The following is a 24,936-nucleotide window of genomic DNA, read 5'->3' on the forward strand; positions in this document are numbered from 1 at the left end:
CAAATCACTTAAACCCATTTGCTTTAATTTCCTCATCTGTAAAATAAGTTGGAGAAGGAAATGGCAAACTGCTTCAGTATCTTTGCCAAGGAGACCCAAATGAGGTCACAAAGAGTTGGATAGAACTGAAAAGACTGAACAACAACATATGACTAAATATCTATATCTAGATATACCACCCGGTATTTGTGAGAGAAGTGATTATTTCTCTCTTAATAACCAACTATTGAATTAAGACTAAAGTTTTTCCCCTTTTCTCCTCCCTTGTTCAGAAATAAGCCCCTCTGGGTTGTTTAGGCAGCCTTTGAAGTACAGGGCTGGTAATGAGATGGAAAACTCTGATCTGTTCAAAAGGTAAAGAAATTTTAGTTTAGGTAAATTGATAGATTCTGGCCTATTGTATTTTACTCAGACAGGTCAGGGTAAAAGTGGATTCTCACTTTTTTTCTAGATTACCCTAGGCAGGGTAATATGGGTATAGATAAGTCTCTTTGGCCAAGACTGAATGATCATAGTCATGTGCCCAAGCCCCTCAATAGAATAAGCCTACCTCTCATTATAATATTCATTCTTCTCATTCGTTGTTAACCAATCAGAGTTGATTGCTACCCTAAGGCACACCTACTCTTCCCAGGGCATATGTGTTGAGTTCCATGGGTGATTCTTTGGCATTTGAAAGTGCCACTGACACTTTTAATAATTATGTGCTGGGATGATTAATAAAATGATTGATTCCCTGGAAACTATGTTTCTCAAATTTTTTATACATCACAGGAGAGAGACAGACAGACAAGCAGACAGGGAAAGAAATAGAGGAAGAGAACAACCAATGACCAATTTCTCTGTACATTTTGAGGGACTATTCTTATGATATGATCTGATATTTCCTCTTCTCTTTTGATTATTGTGACTCAGAGAACAACTGTGGTCTTATGGGGAAAAAAGAATTATGATATTTGCAAGTGACTGCCTTGTCATTTGCATACACTTACTTCTCTTGAGTTGTGTGAAAAGTAATGGGCCTTGATCTTCCTGCTTAGTAATTGTCACATCCAAAACCTGTGAACTGATCTAAATGTACATCTGGACAACATAATGGGAACCTGTCTCAAATCTAAACTGACTTTTCTTTTCTTTTTTGGATTCCAGGTAATGGGACATTAATTGGTGCCTCAGCCAATGTCGTCTGTGCTGGAATTGCAGAGCAGCATGGATATGGCTTCTCTTTCATGGAATTTTTCAGGTATCTTTGTGAACTCGTTCTAGTTTTCTGCTTAACTGTAACTTCAATATGCTGATCTTTTTTTTTAATCGAAAGAAACAAACTGATACCATCCAGCCCAAGCAATTAGACATTAGACTAAACATGTTTTTAGCCATTAAAGAGACCTGGAGTATGTGGAATTTGAGCAGTGAAAACAAATTAAAGCTTTATTGCTAGAATTAGCCTTGCATCACAAAGTGTGATTTCAGACATCCTTTAGGACTGAATGATTCAGACTGAAGTGGAATTTCTCTGGAGGAAAAGAAAAGCCAAGTGTAAGTGTTGAAAAATTGCCAGGCCTTGGTGGATGTGAGATTTCAGGTTCATTTCTTCTGAGGGAAATTCTCAGAGGATTTGTGTCCCATATGGGTGATGATATTGGTGTTGAAGAAAATGCATAGGTGGGCTGTCTTACATGTATCCTTGACACTGACAATTCACCAAACACTGTTGTTGCCATTGCTGTTTCTAGTCTGTTTCTAAGTGTCATTACTTTGGTATCCTCATAACCAGATCTCTGCAATAAGGATTGTCCACCTCATAACAGAATTTTGGTTAATGTTTTCCTAGATCTTGTAAATAGGGATCCTTCTAAACACTACGTCTGCCCCATACATGGTACTCTGAGCACAACAGAGTCTTAACGTTTGTTGAATGATTGTTGTTTGACTTTTGTCATTTCCTTGTGAAAATTTCTCTACTCATGTTTCAAATTGAGTTCATTCTCATTAAGTTTGAAGCTCTCTATCTGTTTTGTTCTATCACCTTCACCTCCTTCATCTCACTCTATGCTCCCAAAAGTTTCCTTCATTCCATTCAATTTTCTTTCAGTAGCCTATGTAAGAAATCCCACCTTTAATGGAATTCTTTCTCTCCTGTGTTGGAAACAAACTACTCCCACCTCTTCTTATCTATACTTTCTCCCTTCTTTCATCAAGGTCTTCCTTAAATCCATCTCATTCAGAAAACTGTTGCAAATTTGTGCATTTCATTATATCAGGTTGAGTGGACAGAACTCACTCCCTTTGTATATGTATATTCCAAGCAATCACTTTGTCTATCAAAGTCTTTTGTTTTTAGAGTAACCCTTGTAAAAAAAGAGTCAACTCTATATTTTCGCTAGAAAAAAATAAAAAAACTAATTGACTGTTGTTGTTGTTTTATGTCCTATACATATGTTTCATACATTTTAAGTTCTTAGGAGCTTCTAGCTAATTTACAATGTGTTAAATAAATAGATATTCATCAGTAAGAACTTCATATTTACTGTGATGAACTTGGAATTGAACTCATGTCCTTATGTCTAGACTAGAAGTAGAGAAGCCTTTGGATATGATATGATCTAAGGAGCATGTGTATGATTGTTCACTTTGCTCCCTAGCTAAGTAGCACTGGAAAATGTGAGTGAAGCCACAATAACTGATTCAGCAGGTAGCCTTTTTGCAAGCTTAATGAAGTCTTTGAATGTGATTGGCAGAATTGCAATTATCATTTAGAAACTGCAAATTGTTCAATTTATTGCATTTATACCTGAGCAATATATCAATAATATTAATAGAGTCCACTTATCCTTTCTTGAGAGTTTGTTGTTCAAACTCTTTGTGACCCTATTTGGGGTTTTCTTGGCAAACTGGATTTGTTTGCCATGTCCTTTTCCAGCTCATTTTACAGATGAGGAAACTGAGGCCAACAGGGTTAAGTGAATTGCTCAGGGTCACACAGCTAGTAAGTATGTGAGACCAGATTTGAACTCAGGAAGATCAGTTTTCCTGACTCCAGGCAAGACTGTGTCTGGACTTGCCACCTACCTGCCCTTCTTGTGAGTACTGATCAATAAAAGATGTGAAGTAATGACCTCAGGGATGGATTTCAATGTCAGCAATAGAAATACAGAAAAAAAGTCTACCCACTAATCAAGGCAGTTAGGTAGCATGGTGTGATTAGGGTTAAGAAGACCTGAGTTTGAATCTTACTTTGTGCAATTTCTAGCTCTGGGAACTGAGGCAAATCATTTAACCTCTCATCACCTCAGTTTTCTTATCTGTAAAATAAGGATAGTAATAATACCTAACTTGTAGTCAGGGTTGTTGTGAATAATAATAATAATAATAATAGTAATTAATGATAGCTAACATTTACATAGTGTTTACTATGTGTCAGGCATTGTGCTAAGCACTTAACAATTATGAGCTCATTTGAGCCTCACAACAACCCTGGGAGGTAGGTGCTATTATTATCCCTACATTACAGATGAGGAAGTTCAGGCAAACAGAGGCTGAATAACTTGTCCGAGGTTACACATCCAGTAAGTACCTAAGGCTGTATTTGAACTCAGGTTTTCCTGATTCTAGGCCCAGTACCACCAAGCTGTCTCACTGTGAAGATCAAATGAGATAATCAGTAAGCATTTATTAAGTGACTACTATCTGCCAGGCACTGTGCTAAGCACCAAGGTTACAAAAAAAGGCAAAAGACGGTGCCTGGTCTCAAGGAGCTCACAGTCTAATGGAGCTTTACTTGTGTAAAGCACTTTGCAAACCTTAAAGCATATAAATTCTAGCTATCAATCCTTATGTCCTCTCTACTTCAAAAAGAAATTCATATAAAATGACACGGAAGATGTGGAGAAATCAAATTGGGGTAATCAGTTTAAATGAGAAAATTATACTTATTGCTTATGGTTATGACTTCTATGATTCTTAGCTGTTAATATGTTTTGAAATAGAAGTCCTGCTAAAATAAATACTCCTAAGCCCTGTCTTGCCCTCAGTATCTAACTATGGTCATGGTGTCTCCCAGACACCATGTGGCTAGTGGGATTGTGTATAATAAGGATATGATTAGGAAAGGGCTTGATGCTGGTAAGAAAGGTCTAATCCTGCCTATTCACTTCATACAGGATTTGTGTAAGGTATTTATTTTGTATTTCCAAATATCTCCTTTCTTCACTTTTTCTTCATTGAATATGAAAGTATCATATCTGCCTTTGCTTTATGAATTTAAAAAAAAACCATTGTCATCCTCAAGCTACCTAATTTAAAGTATTTTATGCATGCATCCTGAAACAAAAGTGTAGCTTGGGAGAGACCATTGACACACAAGGCCATTTGAACAGGCCTATGTCATGCAAACAAAAACCATGGGGAACATGCAAAATTATTTGCTATATATGAAAATTAATTTTATCATTTTTTTAAGTGAAGCTTTAATTTTGTTGCAGAGTAAATTTACTCTGCTTAAAGGTTTTATAATCTGCTAATTGTATTTCCCTTTGAACCACCTGATTAGATTTATTGGAGCCCAACTCATTAGAGTGAAGCATTTTCTGGAGAAACTTTGATTGGATTAGTGAGCAAGTTTGCAAATTAAAATATGTTTAGAAGTAAAATTAACGACTATGATTATATTTTTAAAAGGAAAGTTTAAGCTCTCAGGGGACAAACTCTTTAAAAATTATTAAAATAATTTGGAAATGACCTCCTTTTGTACATCATTTAGTATTGTTGAAAAGGATCACAAACCCAGAGTGGCATAGGCTTTGAAGCCAATTTCATTGTAAAGCAGTTTTTATTAAGCATCCATTTTTCTTAGTGCTCTCTGAGGACCTGTGCCCAACAAATTAAAAAGAAATACAAGTTACCACACTTTCCAATGTTGCAAACTGACACTAATAAGGAGGTACCAAACTCTCACCAGCTTCTGCACTGGACAGTTTGCTTTGGCTTAAGCCAAAAAACTTATTCACTTTGGGTACTCTGAAACCATCATTGTGAAATGAGAAAATGAATAACAAAATTAAATTGTTTCCCTTGAACATCAGTTCCCAAATGTTTCCCATTTTGAGTTTCAAGTAACAGAAAAGAAAGAGGTGTAATTAAGAGATATTCTATAGTTCCTTTTATTCTTATTCTTTCTCTGTCTCTGTCTCTCTCTCCCCCTCTCCCCTCCCTCTCTTTTTATCCCTCTCTTTCCCTGTCCTTCTCTTTTTCCTTCTCTCCCTCTTCCTCTCCCTCTCTTTTCTCCCTTCCTCTTCCTCTCTCATTAATGTTGATTTTAGCTCTTAAATATAAAGTCCCCTTCTTGCTCCTCATCCTTCTTGACCTGTCTGTAGCACTTGATACTTGACCCCTCCTCCTGGATAATTTTTCTTCATAAGCATTTACATAGTGCTTACTATGTGCCAGTCACTGTGTTACGTGCTTTATAATTATTATTGTTATTTTTATTATTGTTGTTATAGTATTATTCCATGGATTTTGGTTACAAGACCCTCTCCTGGTTTTCCTCAAACCTGCCTGACTGTTCCTTAGTCTCTTTTAATGGATTATTCTTTTTTTTTTCTCACTCCCTTACTATGGGTGATCCCAAGGCTCTGGCCTGGACCTTCTTCTCTTTTCTTATTAAGCTCTCTCACTTGACTTTGTCAGTTCTCATGTATTCAACTATCAGATCTATGCAAATGATTTCCAAATCTAGATAACTGGTCCTGTATCAGCAACTGCTTACTAGACATCCACCTGGATGTCTCACAGACATTTCAAACTCTACATGTCCAAAACAGAATTCATCATCTTCCCTTTTAAATGAAGTTTTCCTCCAAACTTTTTTTTTTCTGTTGAGGGAACCATTACTCTTATAATAATGAATGTCAGGGGCAGCTAGTGGATAGAGCTCTGGCCTTGGAGTCAGAAAGACCTGAGTTCAAATCCGACCTCAGACACATGACACTTACTAGCTGTGTGACCCTGGGCAAGTCACTTGACCCCAATTGCCTCAGCAAAAAAAAAAATGAATGTCAGCACTTTGGAGTCATCCTTACTTCTTTCCTCTCCCTCCTCCTATTTCCTCCCCTCCATTTGTAATCAATTGCCAAATCTTGGTAATGCCCCCACATCACATCTTGCATGTATCTCTTTCTCCATACTTGCATAGCCACCATCCTAGTTCAGGCCTTTGGACTATTGGAGAAGTCTCTTAATTGAATTTTGAGCCCAAGTCTCCTTTCTTCATGCTCCACACCGTTGCCAAAATAATCTTCCTAAAGAACAAGTTTTAATGTGACTCCCTTGCTCAAGAAGCTTTAGTGGTTCCCTGTTACCTCTAGGACATATTATATAGACTTTACAGCTTGGCACTTAAAGTCCTTCACATCCTAGACTTATACTTTCTTTCCAGATTGATGTGACTCCACCATATTCTAGACAAAATGGCCTACTTGCCATTCCATGTACATGACAGCAGATCTGCTGCCTCCATGCCTTAGTACAGCCTGACCATTGTGCCTGCAATGATAGGCCTCCATCTCTTACAATCTTTACTATTGATCAAGATTTAGCTCAAGTGCCAAATCCTACAGGAAGCCTTCTCTGAACTGCCTAATTACCATGTACATACTTTAAAATGTATGCATACAGTGTGTTCTCTTTGGTTACACAGCTAATAAGTGTCTGTGGTCAGATCTGAACTCAGATTTTACTAACTTTCAGTCCAGTGCTTTATCTACTACACTGCCTAACTGCCTCATAAGGAAAGGAACATAGGCCAGCTTGGCTGGAACATAAAGCCTGAGGTGGAATGATGTGAAATTAGTCTGGAAAGAAAGATTAGAATCCGATTGTGGAGGATTTTCACTGTTAAATGGAAGACTTTATGTTTAGTTATATGAGTAATAAGAGTCCACTGAAGCTTATAGAGGAGAGAACATGGACAGACCTGTCACTGAGAAATAACAATGTGACAGTTTTGTGGGGAAAATAAATTTGAAAGGGGAGAGACTGGAGGAAGGAAAAACTATCAGGATGATATTGCAATTGGCTAGGCAAGACATGATAAAGACCCAAACTAAGGTGATGGTCATGTTAGCAGAGAGAAGGAATGAATGTAAGTAATATTAAAGTAGTTTTATAAAACCAGTCAGTCAATAAACATTTATTAAGCATCTACTATATGCTAGACACTGTGTTAGGTATGAGTGAAACAAAGGTAAAAGACAATTACTGCTCTCTAGAAGCTTGTGGTCTAATAGTGGAGAGAACATACAAACAACTATATATAAACAAACTATATCCCAGATAAATTAGAATTAATTAACAGGGGAAAGACATTAGAATGGGAGAGGTTTCCTGGAGGTGGGATTTTAGTAAAGACATGAAGGAAGCCAGGAAAGGGAGGAGATGGAGATAGCAACTCGTTGGTTATATGGGGTAAGGGAGAATAAAGAATCAAAGTGAAGTCTGACATGATGAACCTCAATTACCAGAAGGATGGTACTCTTGGAATAAATAGGAAAGTTGGAAAGATGGGTGCCAAAAGATCGGGAGAGGAGGAAACATTGTATTATGGTTTGAACATGCTGAGTTTGAGGTATCTCTTAGACAATCATATGGAAATGTCCACTCTTCAGTTCATAAAGTAGGATGGGAGCTGAGGAGAGACATATGGATTGGTCAGGTAGATATAGGAGTCATAGGCATAATGAAGATTGCCAAATTCTGAGGAGTTAACAAGATTATCAAGAGAAAGCTTGTATGTAGAGAGATAAGATAAGAGGACCCAGCATGGAGTCTTGTAATACATCCACACAGAGGGGGCAGAATATGAATGATTATCTAAAGAGGGAGAATAAGAAGGAATAGTTAGGTAGCAGGAAAACCAAAGGGAACATATCACAAAAACTCAGGGAGGAGAGAAAATCCAGAATGTTATCTGTGTTGAATATTGTAGAGAGTTTAAGACGGATAAGGAAGAAGAAAAGGCCATTGGATTTTATAATTAGGAGACTGCTGAAAACTTTGGTGAGAAGAGCAGATACAGTAGAAGTATTGTGAGGATGAAACGAGAAGGCAAGTGTGTGTGTGGGGGTGGGGTGGTGGGTAGGTCAGGGGGGAGGTAAAGAAGTGGGATAGGAACTGGACTTGTGAATCCATCAATATGGAGAACTCTCAGATGAGGAATATAAACCTAGTAATATAGACAACTTTTTCTAGTAGTTTGATTTTGAAAGAGAAGAGACATATAGGATGATAGCTTGAAGGAATTTTAATGATAGAATATCAAGTAAAGGATTCTTAAGGATAGGAAACATTTCAGTATATTTGTGGGCTTCAGTGAAAGAGCTAATGAAAGACATTGAAGATCAGAGAAAAAATGATTGATGGTGCAGCCTCCTGAAGGAGAGAAGATAGGATGATATCAAGAACACAAGTAAAGGGTTGACCTTGTCAAGAAGAGCCATCCTTTTCTCAGAGGCTGGAATTAAGGAGAAAATGAGAGATGATGAAGCAATTTAAGGGGCAGAATTGGGTACAGAAGGGAAGCCACAGCAAATTGTGTCTAATGTTCTTAGTAAACATGAGGCAGCAAAGTGGTGTGGTGGATTGAGCAATGGACCTGGAGTCAGAAAAAATCTGAGTTCTTCAAACACTTACTAGCTGTGTAACCTGGGCAAGCCACTTAACCTCTCTCTGCCTTTGTTTTCTTACTGGTAAAATGGGAATAGTAATAACAGTTACTTCCCAGGGTTGTTGTGGGAATGAAATGAGTTCATATTTATAAAGCACTTTGCAAACATTAAAAGCACCATATAATTGCTGCCTATTAGTAAATAATGTCTCAAGGTCTTCTATTGACAAGGAAGGTCTTTTGTTTTTTTGGAAGGAAGAAGTAGTAGTATAGATGACTTACATGTTGAGTACCTTCATTAGAAGGTAAGCTTCTTGAGCTTTTCTTGATAGCTTTTCCTTTTATCTTTGTATCCCCAAAGCTTGGTATAATGCCTATCTGATAATAGACACTTAAATGCTTGTTGATTGACTGATTAATTACACCATGCTACCATTGTGATTTCTAATTTGCTATTTTTCCTTGGACTGAGATATTATGAAATGTGCTCTATTAACATTAACTAAATCTACATTTAAGTTTAGTCTTTGTCTACCATTACTAATCTGTCCTTAAGGAATGATCCCAAGGATGTTACATGTGTCATAGACATCCAACCTGAAATTTCCCTGAGGTGTTGCATTAGCAGAGTTCTATCCCGTAAGACTATTTGTTGGTTACAATCTATCAGTCTTGTATCTTGTATTCCAAATACAATTGGGTGGAATGATGATGGTTATAGTTCTCATTTATATAGCCTTTCATCAGCTGTTTTTATGTGCTTTACTCTTGTTTGATCCACATATCAACTTTATGCATAAGGTAGCTTTAATATCCTCCATCAAGAACACTTAATTTAAATTATAAATCAGAACAGAACTTAAATCATCAACAAGATAATTTTAAATGGCTTAAGAATAAGTCATTAATTGGGGAGGACTCTGATAAAATTTAACAAGATGGGGCTGGGAATGTCCTGTAACTGTAATACATTCTCAATCTATCTTCTGGAATGTTCTCTACAAGCTAAATCAAGAGCTAATAACTTCTTGGAAACACCAAGAAATTTAATGTTAATGATCTACACATAGATGTTTTATCCTGAATGCAGACAGCTCAGACTATTGTTCTAATCTTCCATCCTCTGAGAAAGAGAGAGACAGGGAGGGAGGGAGGGAAGGAGAGAGAGAGACAGAGAGAGAGAGAGAGAGAGAGAGACAGAGAGACAGAGAGACAGAGACAGAGACAAAGAGGAGAGGGAGAGAGAGTTCACGTGTGTATATACATGCAAACATATATACCTGTACACACACAAACATATGTATGTGTATACACACATGTCCTAAAAGATATAGCTATCTAATTATCCTAAGTAGGTCATAAGTTAGCTTAAAAATTTGTTTCTCAAGGGGCAGCTAGATGGCACAGTGGATATTTGGTAATCTTGGACATTTATGTGGGAAATGACACTATAATTTATGATCAAAGACAGTGCAATTTGGTAGTCCTTTCAGATTTGCTAAGCACTCTCACTTATTAAGATTTATTAAATACTTCATTCATTCAAAAATTTTAAACATCTGTTTTATATTGAAACACTGAGCTAAGGGAATACCATAGATATATGACAGTACCTTTTCTCTGAGAATTTATACTTTAGTTGAGGAGATAAGACATACCATTACAAAACAATTGAGTAATACTACAAAACAATATGGGAATAAATATCAAAATGTATAGATAATATGTATTACAGGACTTCAGAAAATGGAGGTGATCGCTGCCATCCAACGCAATGAGGGAGAACTTTTAGGAGGAGGGAGGACTTGTCCTGAACTGTACAAGATATTATGGGGAGGTACAAAAGCAGAGCCATAGTTAACAATTCTGGGACCCAGGACAAGCACCATGAAACCTGCCTGAGGCAACCAGCATGAAAGGACTCCTCATATGAACTTTTGAGGGCCAGGGAGGAGCTTACCTGGGGATTGACTAATAGTATGGGGGTAGGATGCAGAAGGAAGTATGACACCTTGTAGCTTTCTATTTTAATTAATTATTTTTAACTAATTGGATTTTAAGCTCAACTGCTTCTGCTGAAGATAATGGCTGTCAGTACCTTCAAAATTTAGGATTCAGAAGACAAAACCTTACTCTTCCTGTGCTATAAACAAACGCTCAACAAGTATTTAAGTGCCTCCCTAGTGCTAGGCATTGTCCCGGGTGCTGAAGATAGAAGCACAACAAATTAAACAATCCAATTCCTGAGGAGATTGTATTCTAATGAGAGAGACAAGTACATCTATCTGTCTCTCTATCTCTATCTATCTATTTATCTGTCTGTCTTCTTAAAGGCATCTTTTAATCCTAGTACACTTTTAAGATAATTAAATCTACTCCTCCTAGGAAGTTCTAGGACCTTCATTTATTATGAAAAGACATAATAATAAAATATTTCATTTTAGGGGAGGGCTTTGGCCATTAGCATTTCATGTCTTCCTATTTCCATTCTTTCAAATTTCCATCTTCTCTCAATTTCTTTCTTTTCCTTCTCTTTTGTTTTTCCATCATATGACCCTTCATTCCACCTTCTCCCTTATTTGCTGTTTTTATATAATACAATCACCTCTCTATTCTCCCTCACTCTTCTTATCTTCTGTTTCTGCCCTATTATCCTCTCACTATAGATCATTTGCACTGTAATTCTCCTTTATCAGTAAAAACTCCCTTTAACCTACTGGAAGTAATAATAATAATGCCTCACTGTTTTGCTTTGTTTTGGTGTTTTGAGAGGAAGAGAGGAACTCTAGACCTATGATTTCATTGCAAAGATAATTCCAAGTGAGGTAATTCTATTCATCAAGATTATTGATGATTTTGCAATTTATTATTTTTTTGTTTTTAATTTTAATTTTTAGTTTTCAACATTTACTTCCATAAGATTTTGAGTTCCAAATTTTCACCCCATCTTGCCCGTCCCCCCACCCCAAGATGGCATGCATTCTGAATACCTCTTCCCCTAGTCTGCTTTCCCTGCTATCTCTCCCCCCCTTCCCCTTCTATTTTCCTGTAGGGCAGGATAGATTTATTTCCCAGTTGCATGTAAAAACATTTTTTTAAAAATATGTGTTTTTAAAACTTTGGGTTCCAAATTTTCTCCCTTCCTCCTTCCCCACCCACCCTCATTTAAAAGGCAAGCTATACATGTGCAGTTATGCAAAACACTTCCATAGTAGACATGCTGTGAAAAACTAACTCTATTTCCCTTAATCCTAACCTGCCCCCCATTTATTCTATTCTTTCTTTTGACCCTGTACCTCCTCAAAAGTATTTGCTTCTGATTACCCCCTTTCCCAATCTGCCCTCCTCTCTATCATGCCCCTACTCTCTTGTCCCCTTCCCCCCTGCCCCAGTAGGGTAAGACAGATTTCCATACCCAATTGAGTGTGTATGTTATTCCCTCCTTAAGTCAAATCCTATGAGAATAAGATTCACTCATTCCCTCTCACCTTCCCCCATTTCCCCTCCATTGTAAGAGCCTTTTCTTTTCTGTTTTTTTGTGAGATAATTTACCCCATTCTACCTTTCCCTTTCTCCTTCTTCTAGTATAATCCTCTCTTACCCCTTAATTTTATTCTCCAGATATGACCCTTTCATCTTCAACTCACACTGTGCCCTCTATCTATCTATCTATCTATCTATCTATCTATCTATCTATCTATCTATCTATCTATCTATCTATCTATATACATACATATAATTTTTTCCCTCCAACTACCCTAATACTGACAAAAGTCTAATGAGTTACAAATATCATCTTTCCATGCAGGAATGTAAACAGTTCAACCTTAATAAGTCTCTTATGATTTCTTTTTCCTGTTTACCTCTTCATGTTCCACTTGAGTCTTGTATTGGAAAGTCAAGTTTTCTATTCAGCTCTGGTCTTTTCATCAAGAATGCTTGAAAGTCCTCTATTTCACTAAATGGCCATTTTTCCCCCTGAAGAATTACACTCAGTTTCACTGAGTAGGTGATTCTTGGTTGTAATTCTATCTCCTTCGCCCTCTGGAATATTATATTCCATGCCCTGTGGTCCCTTAATGTAGAAGCAGCTAAATCTTGTGTTATCCTGATTGTGTTTCCACAATACTTGAATTGTTTCTTTCTGGCTGCTTGTAATATTTTCTCTTTGGCCTGGGAACTCTGGAATTTGGCTACAATATTCCTAGGAGTTTTCCTTTGGGGGTCTCTTACAGGAGGAGATTGGTGGATTCTTTCAATTTCTATTTTGCCCTCTGGTTCTAAAATATCAGGGCAGTTTTCCTTGATCATTTCTTGAAAGATGATATCTAGGCTCTTTTTTTGAACATGGCTTTCAGATAGTCCAATAACTTTTAAACTCTCTCTCCTGGATCTATTTTCCAGGTCAGTTGTTTTTCCAATGAGATATTTCACATTGTTTTCTAATTTTTCATTCTTTTGGATTTGTTTTACAGTGTCTTGATTTCTCATAAAGTCACTAGCTTCCAATTGCTCTATTCTAATTTTTAAGGAAGTATTTTCTTCAGTAATCTTTTGGACTTCCTTTTCCATTTGTCCAATTTTGCTCTTTAAGGCATTCTTCTCTTCATTGACTTTTTGGACCTCTTTTGCCATTTGGGTTAGGCTATTCTTTAAGGTGTTATTTTCTTCAGTTTCTTTTGGGGGGGGTCTCCTTTAGCAAGCTGTTGACTCTTTTTTTCATGATTTTCTTGCATCACTCTCATTTCTCTTCCCAGTTTTTCCTCTACTTCTCTTACTTGCTTCTCAAAATGCCTTTTGAGCTCTTCCAAGGCCTGGGACTGATTCATATTTTTCTTGGAAGTTTTGAATGTAGGAGCTTTGACTTTGTTTTCTTCTTCTGGTTGTATGTTTTGATCTTCTTTGTTACCAAAGTAAGATAATATAGTCTGACTCTTTATGTGCTGCTTGCTCATGATCCCAACCAATTACTTGAGTTTTAAACTCTTTGTTAAGGTTAGAGTCTGTTTCCAATGTGGAGAATGTATTGTCCCAAGCTTTGGGGGTTTGTACAGCTGTTTTCAGAGGTACTTCTAGGGACCTGTAAGTTTTCAGTTCTTCCAAGGTGGTATGATAAGGGGCAAGGTATTTTCTCTCCACCAAGCTCCACCACACCAGTGCTCCTCCTCGCCCCAGGACCACCCCTCAGAACTGTGACCCAGATCCAAGCACCGGTAAAGCAAGAGATCCCTACAATCCCCCTCTGATCAGCCACTTGATTCCCCCTCAGTCTGTGGGCCAGAAGCTCAGGACGCAGCCTCTGCCCCGAGGGCACACTCTGGACTTGTGGCTGAAACCTAGCTTCTTCTCTCACCATAGTCACAGACTTTTCCCACTGACCTTCTAAGTTGTCTTTGGCATTCGTGGGTTGAGAAGTCTGGAAACCACCACAGCTGTCCGTGATTCAGTCCTCTGAGGCCTGCTCCAGGGTCGCTGCAGCCTGCACACCCATGCCAAACTATGCTCCTTTCCCAGCCCAGCGCAACATACCTTTCCTATCAGCCATGCAGGTTGTCTTGGGCTGGAAATTTGTTTTACTCTGTTTTTTTGTGGGTTCTGCTGTTTTAGAATTTGCTTAGAGCCATTTTTTATAGGTATTTGGAGGGGTTTGGAGGGGAGCTCTAGCAAGTCACTGCTTTCCCTCCACCATCTTGTCTCCGCCCCTCGATGATTTTGCAATTTAAAGTTTTAGACTAGTGTCTGGAGCACTAAAAGGTTAAATGATTTGCCCAGGATCACATAACTGATACAAATCCATCATGTCATGTTATTTCTCCTCAGTTCTTTAAAGTTTACAAAATGCTTTCAATACATTGCCTTGAAAGATATTCACAATAGCTGTGTGAGGAAAACAAGCTTTATCATTACTAATTTACAAATGAGGAAACAGACTAAGAGCATCTTAGTGAATTGTCTAAAGACACATAAGTGGAAAATCCCCATCTTATGACTATAAATGCTGCTTGCTTTTTTTACTATACCACAACTTTTAATTCTCTATTCTCATTTCTATTATATTTCTGGGTTCTAGTTGAATGGAAAAAGTTTGGTCTTCCTCTTTCCCTTCCCTCACCATGTTGGAGGCATGTAGCACTCATTTTACAAAAATAAAAATCAACTAACTAAAAAAAGAATTTGAGTGAAGTTGGATCTACAAATATATCCAGAACCCCATTTTCATCTTCAGAAATATTCTGGCCTAAGGAATATAATTTGTTGTCACTGTCTTTTCATATGGATCAAATAGAAGAAAATTCTTCATTATTTGGGATATTGGACTGGGTGTCCCTGAATATCTTTTTTTTCCCTTTTTCTAAATCTAAATCTGATTTTACAGTAAGTAGATTGAGGTGTGATTTGAGGCAATATCAGCAAGAGTCACCTGTCCCCAGATATCTCCCTCAGAGGTATTTAAAGGTACCTGGTGCCATCATTAGAAATTCATTCTTTTCTACTTTTTGAATCGCCTTTATTAAAGAACAAATACTCATGGAAAAGGTCATAACTTAAATTTCTATCAACTGCACCAGCAACTGGGTGGTTAAATGGCTAGAGTCCTAGACTTGGAGTCAGGAAGACCTTAGTTCAAATGCAGACACTTAATAGCTGTATGACCCCAGGCAAGCACTTAACTTCTTTTATCCTCTATTTCCTCAAGTAGAAAATGGAAATGTTAGTAGCACCTAGCACCTACCCCCCAGGATAGCCGTGAGGATCAAATGACATAACACATGTAAAGCTCTTTGCAAACCTTGTAGCATTTTATAAATTCCAAATATTATTATTGTTGTTGTTATTAATTTACTAATGGAGAGAACTATCTTTTAAAAATCTTATTTAATATTTAATTTTTTTCCATCACTTTTTGCCACCACCAAAAGAGCTGCTATCAATATTTTTGGAAACATAGGTCCTTTTCCTTTTTGGATTTTTATCTCTTTGGGATACAGACCTAGTGGTGGTATTGTTTGTTCAAAGGGTATACATAGTTTTATAGCCCTTTGGGCATAGTTCCAAATTGCTCTCCAAAATGGTTGGCACAGTATACAACTTCACCAATAGTACATTAGTGTTTTAATTTTCTCACATCTCCTCTAACATTTGTCATTTTCCTTTTCTGTCATATTAGCCAAGCTGACAGGTGTGAGCTCAGAGTTATTTTAATTTGCATTTATCTCATCAATTTCATGTGACTATAGATAGCTTTGATTACTTTGTCTGAAAATTGCCTGTTCATATCCTTTGACCATTTATCATTTGAGGAATGGCTCTTATTTCTATAAATTTGACTCACTTTTCTATATGTTTGATAAATGAAGTCTTTATCAGAGAAATTCACTCTAAAATTTTTTTGCAGTAATGATTACCAACTATGAATTTCCCACTATCCTATTTTCCCCATTTATCTTACTCTCTCTACTTTCATTCTCAAAAGTGTTTTGCTTCTGACTTTTACCTTTCACAAACTGCCCTCCCTTTTATCAGCTCCCCCCTTTCTCTTATCCCCCTCTCTTTCTACTTTCCTGTATGGTAAGATAGATTTCTACACCTAACTGAATGTGTATATTATTCCCTCTTTGAATCAATTCTGATGAGAGTAAGGTTCATGTGCTTCCCTCCATTTCCTCCTCCACTGTAATATCTCTTTCAGGCCTCTTTTATGTCAGATAATTTATCCTATTGTAGCTCTCCCTTTCCCTTTTTCTAGTGCATTCTTCTTTCTCATCCTTTAATTTTTTTTAAATAATCATACTATCACATTCACTCACACCTCTGCTTTCTATGTATACTCTAACTGCCCTAATAATGAGAGTTTTTAGTAGTTATAAATGTAATTTTCCCATGTAGCAATATAAACAGTTTAACCTTATTGAATCCCTTATGATTTCTCTTTCCTGTTTACCTTTTCATGCTTCTTTTGCATCTTGTATTTGAAAGTCAAAAAAATTTTTTTTTATTCAGCTCTGGTCTTTTTTGTGTGTGTGAGGCAATTGGGGTTAAAGTGACTTGCCTAGAGCCACACAGCTAGTGAGTATTATGTGTCCAAGGGAAGATTTGAACTCAGGTCCTCCTGACTCCAGGGCCAGTGCTCTATCCATTGTGCCACCTAGATGCCCCAGTTCTGGTCTTTTCTTCAGGAATACTTGGAAGTCCTCTATTTTATTGGATGTCCATTTTTTTCCACCGAAGGACTATATTCAATTTTGTTGGGTAGGTGATTGTTGGTCTAGCTTTTTCACCCTCTGGCAAATCATATTCCAAGCCCTCCAATCCTTTAATGTAGAAGCTGATAAATCTAGTATTTTCTTGACTGTGGCTTCATGATACTTGAATTGTTTCTTTCTGGCTGCTTGCAATGTTTTCTCCCTAATGTGGGAACTCTGGAATTTGGCTATAATATTCCTGGCAGTTTTCATTTTGGAATCACTTTTAGGAGGTGATTGGTGGATTCTTTTAATTTTTATTTTACCCTTTGGTTCTAGAATATCAGGGCAGTTTTCCTTGATGATTTCTTGAAAGATGATGTCTATGCTCTGTTGCTGATCATGGCTTTAACGTAGTACAATAATTCTGAAATTATCTGTCCTGGATCTATTTTTCAGGTAAGTTGTTTTTCCAATGAGATATTTCACATTTTCTTCTATTTTTTCATTCTTTTGATTTTGTTTGATTGTTTCTTGATGTCTCATAAAGTCATTAGCTTCCACTTGCCCAGCTCTAACTTTCAAGGACTTTATTTCTTCAGTGATCTTTTGTACCTCCTTTTCCATTTTGGCAATCTGCTTTTCAAGGCATTCTTCTCTTCATTGGATTTTTGGGCCTTTTTTACAATTTGACCTAGTTGTTTTTTGAGGTGTTACTTTCTTTAGTATTTTTTTTTTTTGTTGCTTTTTTTTTTTTTTTTACCAAGCTGTTGACTTTTTTTCCCATTATTTTCTTGCATCACTCTCATTTCTCTTCCCAGTCTTTCCTCTCCCTCTCTTATTTGATTTTTAAAACCCTTTTTGAGCTCTTCCATGGCCTGAGACCAATTCATATTTTTCTTTGAGGCTTTGGATGCAGGAATTTTGATTTTGTTTTCTTCTGAGTGTGTATTTTATCTTCCTGGTCACCACAGTATTTTTTCCCCTGTTGTTTGCTCATTTTCCAGCCTATTTCTTGACTTTTAACTCTGTGCTAAAGTAGGGCTCTGCTTCCCAAGTGGAGGGGGCACTGTCACAAGCTTCATGTTTTTCTGTGCAGCTGTTTTCAGAAGTAATTCTGGGGACCTGTAAGTTTTTGGCTTTTCCAAGGTGGCATGATCTAGGGAAAGGAGTGTTTACTATTCTGCTGAGTGACCACAAGCACTCTTTTCAACCCTGGAACTGTGACCAACATCCTTGTTCCTCTGTGGCTGCAAGCTCTGCTGTGCTTGTGCTCCTCCTTTCACTGGGACTAAGACCCAGGACTCTGACCAGATCCAAGTAGAGTCAATGCAACAGAGTCCTGTCCCTGATACCAACAAAGGAACCCCTATAAATTTCCTTTTGACCTGTTGTCCAATCCCCTTATCATCTGTGGGCTGAGAGGTCTGGAAACCACCACTGCTGCCACTGATTTAGTTACCCTGATGCCTGCTCCTCATTTGCTGGGGCCCTGTCTGCAGTGGCACAGCCTGCACTGGACTGTGCTCCTCCCTTACCCTGGTGTAACAGACCTTTCCTGGCAATCTTCTAAGTTGTCTTGGGCTAGAAAATTGTTTCATTCTGTCTTTGGGTTCTGTCACTCTAGAACTTGTTTAGAATCATAATTTAAAGGTATTTGGAGGGGTTTGGGGGGAGAGCTCAGCAGAGTCCCTACCTTTACTCTGTCATCTTGGCTCTGCCTCTGGGGACAGCTTATCTTAGAGACTAAGACTAAGACTTGGGTATTGTGAGATACCTGAGGTTTAGCAGGGACACTAGGGATGAAGAAAGAAAAGCTAAAAGTGGAAAGGCACAAGAAGAATTCCAAAGACATTTTCCTACTTTATTGTTCTGCCAAAGGATCAGCGGCCCTACTAGTAAGCATGGTGTCTGACCTATCACCAGAATCTACTTGGTCTTTTCTTACCTCTTCCTCCTACCCTAGTCCAACCAGTTTTAGGTCAAATTAGTTTTCTATCCCAGCATCACCAGAAGAAAAACAATATAGAATGCACAAGGAAAAATGTAAATTTATTCCTAAAAGCTGAAGTGTAGATGTGACTGCATGCTTATTTTACTTGAATTGCCATTTTAGAATCACACAAATAACTTTGCTCCATAATTCATCTTATCAAATGACTAAGCATACCTTCAACAGTAATGGTTTCTTTAGTCAAAGAAATGCTAGAAAATCTCCTATCTGGTTGTAATAAAACAAATGAGAGGCAAATGGAGGAAATTTACTTCTCTTGTCCTTTCCAAGGCTTAAATAGACTCATTCAAAACTAGAGTTGTTTCTCAAAATTATTCATTTTTGTCCTTCTTAAAGGAACAGCATTCTAGTTATTCCTGGCTTATGGGAGGGAAAGGGGTACAGTGGAAAATATTCAAGTTTTGGAATCAGAAGACCTGGCTTTGAATCCTACTCTGGAATTACCTGTGTGATGTTGGACAGATCCTTGGGTCTCAGTTTCCTCATCTTTAGAATGAGGGGATTAGACTGGATTCTTCTAAAGGTCCCCTCTGTCACTAAAGTTTTAATCCTATTAACTATTTGCATTTAGCTACTGGAATAACTTCTATTTTCAGATTTCACGAGATTTCTCAGATTGATTGAATTCTTCTGTTTCTGATACCACATTTCTCAATTCCCCAACCATATGATTCTGTTTATTTCCAATGTATTTTTTATGCTTGGAATATTATTTATTTAATTAATTAATTTTAGGCTCCACTTATACATTCATATTAAGCATATTGTCCCACTAGTCATGATGTAAAGAACAATGAGAACTATGGGAGGAACCATGAGAAGGAAGCAATAAAGCAAAACCACAAAGGAAAAGGAGAGCAAATAGTATGCTTCCATCTGCATTCAGACTCCATAGTTCTTTCTTTGAATGTGGATAGCATTTTCAATCATAAGTCTTTTGGAGTTGTCTATGATCCATGCATTGCTGAGAAGAGCCAAGTCCATCAAAGTCAGTCATCTCAATGTGGCTGTTACTGTGTACAATGTTCTCCTGGTTCTGCTCATTTCACTCAGCATCAGTTCATATAAGTCTTTCCAGCTTTTTCTGAAGTCTTCCTGCTTATCATTTTTTATAGCACAATAGTATTCCATTACATTTATATACCACAACTTGCTCAGCCATTCCACTATTGATGGGATCCCCTTAATTTCCAATTCTTGGCTACCACAAAAAGAACTGCTATAAATATTTTTGTACATGTGAGTCTTTTCCCCATCTTTATGATCTCTTTGGGATACAGAACTAGACATGGTATTGCTGGGTCAAAGGGTATGCACAATTTTATAGCCCTTTGGGCATAGTTCCAGATATGCTCTCCAGAATGGTTGGATCATTTTAGAACTCCACCAACAATGCAATAGTGTTCCAATTTTCCCACATCTTTTCCAACATTTATCATTTTCTTTTTCTGTCATGTTAACCAATCTGATATGTGTGATGTGGTATTTCAGAGTGGTTTTGATTTGCATTTTTCTAATCAATAGTGATTTAGAGCATTTTTTCATATGACTATAGACAGCTTTAGTTTTTTCCTCTGAAAACTGCCTGTTCATATCCCTTTATCATTTATCAATTGGGTAATGACTTGTATTCTTATAAATTTGACTCAGTTCTCTATATATTTTAGAAATGAGGACTTTATCAGAGATACTGGTTATAAAAATTCTTTCCCAGTTTTCTGCTTCCCTCCTAATCTTGGATGCATTGGCTTTGTGTAAAAACCTTTCAAATTAATGTAATCAAAATTATCCTTTTTGCATTTCATAATGTTCTCTATTTCTTGTTTGGTCATAAATTCTTCCCTTCTCCATAGATCTGAAAGGTAAACCATTCCTTGCTTTCCTAGTTTGCTTATAGTATCAGTCTTTATATCTAAATCCTGTACTCATTTTGACTTTATTTTGGTATAGGGTGTAAGATGTTGGTCTATGCCCAGTTTCTGTCATACTATTTCCCAGTTTTCCCAGCAGTTTTTGTTAAATAGTGATTTCTTATCCCAGAAACTGGAGTCTTTGAATTTATCAAATAGTAGATTAGTATAGTCATTGACTCTTGTGTCTTGTGTACCTAACCTATTTCATTGATCCACCATTCTATTTCTTAGCCAGTACCAAGTAGTTTTGATGATTGCTGCTTTATAATACAATTTAAGATCTGGTACAGCTAGGCCACCTTCCCTTGCATTTCTTCTCATTATTTCCCTTGACATTTTGGACTTTTGATATATTATTTAAAAAATCATTTTATTCACAAAATTAATAAATTACAAAGGAAGTATATCAATAATAGAATTAATTGAAAAGTTGCCATGTTAGTATTCTAGTGACTTTCTCAGAGACTTTTTGTCTTGAAGTAGAAAACACATTGCTGAATTTGGTTTTAATTTTTAAAATTCCCACTCATAACCTGGCATTGAACTGCTGGGTTTTTCCAATTTTTGTTTAATGATGGATATTTTAAGGTTGATTATATATACATTTATGTATGTGTATATATGAATGTGTATGTATATGTATACATGTATATACTTATCATTTTCCCCACTTTAATCATTCATTTTAATTTTTCCTTAATGTTTCCTTGCTCTCTTCCTCACTGAGAAATTCTGTGGTTCTTATACTTATTATTTTTCACTTCCAATTTTTTATAGTTTGACAAATTCATTATTTGTTGCCTTTCTAAGTCTTTCTACATGCAAAGAAAATGAAATGTTCCATGTACTTAATATATGGTAGGATTTTCCCACATTTGTTAGATGCTTTGAAGGATACAGAGAAATGTTAGACTTGGTTCTGATAATGGAAGATGCCTTATACTTGGAGAAGCCAGTTTAGCTTACTTACTTCCGTTATGAAAACTATTTTTGAAATGAGGGAACACATACTGCTATTTTTTTCCTGGGCCTCTGTAACTTCAAATTGCTCCACCTTTCTTTAGTATCCATAAGATCTTCTTATTTTTCTGTGCCCAGGAAGGTGTTACCTGAATGTAGAATGTAGCTTATTCTACTAGACCTAGAAAACAAAATGAAAATAGAATCTACAAGTTGCCTTATTAATTAACTGGCCTTTCCTTTTGCTTCTGTGACAATAGGATATCACAATTTTTATACCTGGGAAAAGTTTGGATCTCACCCCTTGGACACAATATTTTCTCTTCCTGTTTGATCAGTGTACGCAAGATCCTTTGAATTCTCAAGCTATGAGGGCCATCTTCTAAAGGGACTATTTCTCCAGATGGCTATTTGTTTTTAATAAAACTTTGTGTACTTTGACCTACCAATGAGAGAGTGGTCTTTATTTATTTATTTATTTTTTTGGGTTAGGCAATGGGGTTAAGTGACTTGCCCAGGGTCACACAACTAGTAAGTGTTATGTGTCTGAGGCTGAATTTGAACTCAGGTCCTCCTGAATCCAGGGCTGGTGCTCTTTCCACTGTGCCACCTAGCTGCCCCAAGAGAGTGGTTTTTATTCCAAAACACATTCTATCTGTGTTTATTTGAAGGCTTACAGTATATGTTCATCAGCTTAAATAGACAGACAAAGTCTCATTAAGGCTTTTTACCAAACCTTGATTTTACAAAGTTGTTAAGAAAAAAAGTGCATGGATGGATAAACTCTTATTCTTGTGTTAGAAATTGTTCATAGTCAGGTTCTCATTTCTGGTTACTTTTCCTCATTTGTGGATTTTTATCAAATTTTTTGGATTTTTAGGAAATGTAAACTGTCTTTATTAACAAACAAAACATAACTTAGGAAGCAAATCTATTCTTTAAAAAACAAAATCAGGTAATATACTTCTGTTAAATATGAGGTTTTTGTTTTTAAGTTACTACCTTTATTATTCCCAATTTCTTGGTCTTGATTTGACTCTATATGTTTTCTGGCAGTGTGGTGGGTGGGGAAAGACTTATGGGTTTGGAATCAGATGACATATATTCACATCCAGTCCCTACTACTTTAGACATGTTTGACAATGTGCAAGTTATTTATGGTCTTTGGACCTCAGTTTCCTCATCTATAAAATGAGGTGGTTGGACTAGATGATCTCCCAGTTATAAATCCATGATACCATGTTCCTTAATAATTGTTGTTGATCTTAAAGGTGTATCAGTACTCTTCAAATGAACATTAGAAACCTTTTGAAAGGTTCAAAATTGGAACTAATAGGTTACTGTTGTAATAATCTGTTTGGTTCTAAGTTAGAATTAAAAACTTTGTTCCCTAATTATAACCTTTTAAAAATTATAAATTGATTCAGATCAACTAAAGCACCATTTATTAAGGGCAAGGAACTTGTACAAAGCCTATGTAAAAGGCACTGCACTAGACCCTGGAGATATAAGGACAAGAAAAAAAAAGTAATCCACTCAAACAGTTTACATTCTCATGAAAGAGACTAATAACTGATGAGAGCTTAGTGTTTTAAACACAAATGGAGAGATGAATTTATTATTATCAAAATGCTAAAGATAGGTTGTTCTTTTACTTATTTTTTTGTTTTAGTTGAAATAACTTTACTCTGAGACTTTATTATTAGAGATTTTATTGGGTAACCTACTTTTAAGCACTGTAAGTAGAAGCATACAACATTTTATTATTGGACAAGCTAGTCCTTACATCCAGAGACACATATCATAATTAACTTATTGACCTTCAGTTTGGTCTCAAATATAATTTGCTCATATGCCAGGTTTTATTTATATGCCTTTTAAATTTATTTCTTTATTGATATGATTACTTTTCAATCATTTACTAAAAATAGATGACATGGACTCTGAAGGCTTGGGTCAATTAATTTACCTTTTTGCCTCTACTTCCTTCCTACTTATTTCTAAGGTTCCATTTCTGTCTCCCTAAAATAATGGGATTAAGCCCCTTCTTGCTTCAAGAGTCTATTTCTATGATTTCTCTATTCTGTTTTAGTGATGAATTCCTACTGGATCTCCCAGTTGCCAAGCAAAGTGCAGGATTGAGATAATTATCTAGATTATTAAAACTAGTTGTTTCAAATTTTTCTCTTCACTTGGTTTTTGATTTTAAGTTCTATAATTTTCAAAATGAGAATAGCCAATTATAAAACTAGATGTATACGACAACCCAGATAAGAGCTCAGTTTTTGAGAGGTTGGTTTTATACCATTTATGTTATTCTGCTCTCATAACAGTCTTTAAAATGTGAATATAAGTTATTGCCATCAATTTTTAATAGCATGAATCTCTCCCTTGAAATATTATATTAAGGGCACATGCTTTATTCCATTTGAAGATGGCTAAACGAAATATAATAGCAGTTTGTGAGATTACTTCAGACTGCCCTGAAGAGAATTTAAAAACTTTTTTTTTTTTTACTGTGTCAACCAGAATATTCTTTTGAAAATTAGTAGCTTTGGGTTTCTAAGGAGTATATGCAGAGTTACTGTATTTAAATACTGAAACTATTATTCAGCTCTTTCACTTTATCTGATTTTATTCCTGAGACATTTAAAGCTCTTCAAATATTGCATTGTAAACCATTGTTTTGTGGATAATTAAAAATGAATTCTTCAGAATACTTTTTAATGAGCGTTTTGATTGGGGAATGAATCAACATCATGTTGGATTTTAAATGTTGTAACTACAGAAACAATTCATTGAAAGGTTCAAAGATAATTGTCAGGTTCTTTGAATTAGACTGGAATTAAGGAGTGACTGTGTGTGTGTGCATGTGTGTGTGTGTGTGCATGTGTGTACCCACGTATGCACACACACATGAAGAAAAATTAGTACCAATTTTCTTTAATAGTTATTTTTTAGTTCTGAAAGAATTATTTACATCAATCATTTTGTCATCATTTATAATTTGTTTTAACCTTTCTGACAAAAAAACAAACAAAAACAAACAAACCTGTATTAACCTGATGCTCAACCAAACTAGTTAAAAGTGAAAAGTTCAAACTCTTTGTTTCTCCCTTGAATTGAATATAGACAACAATAATGGTAGCTCACATTTATATGGCAGCATATAGGATGCAGGTCTGAGGGGAATTGAAAGAC

At 36.4% G+C, this 24,936-nt stretch overlaps 1 protein-coding gene across 1 annotated transcript in view; it reads left to right on the top strand.

The window, feature by feature from the left end:
* OCA2 (OCA2 melanosomal transmembrane protein) overlaps positions 1-24,936 on the top strand; it is a 556,217-nt gene that overhangs the window by 400,551 nt on the left and 130,730 nt on the right. Inside the window, exon 22 of the mRNA XM_027856659.1 lies at positions 1,150-1,243. Within this exon, the coding sequence (XP_027712460.1) occupies positions 1,150-1,243 (94 nt within the window). The remainder of the gene's footprint in view (positions 1-1,149; positions 1,244-24,936) is intronic.

This window comes from Vombatus ursinus, unplaced genomic scaffold, assembly GCF_900497805.2.
Source record: "Vombatus ursinus unplaced genomic scaffold, bare-nosed wombat genome assembly UNPS02011591.1, whole genome shotgun sequence".
NCBI classification, from domain to species: Eukaryota; Metazoa; Chordata; class Mammalia; order Diprotodontia; family Vombatidae; genus Vombatus; species Vombatus ursinus.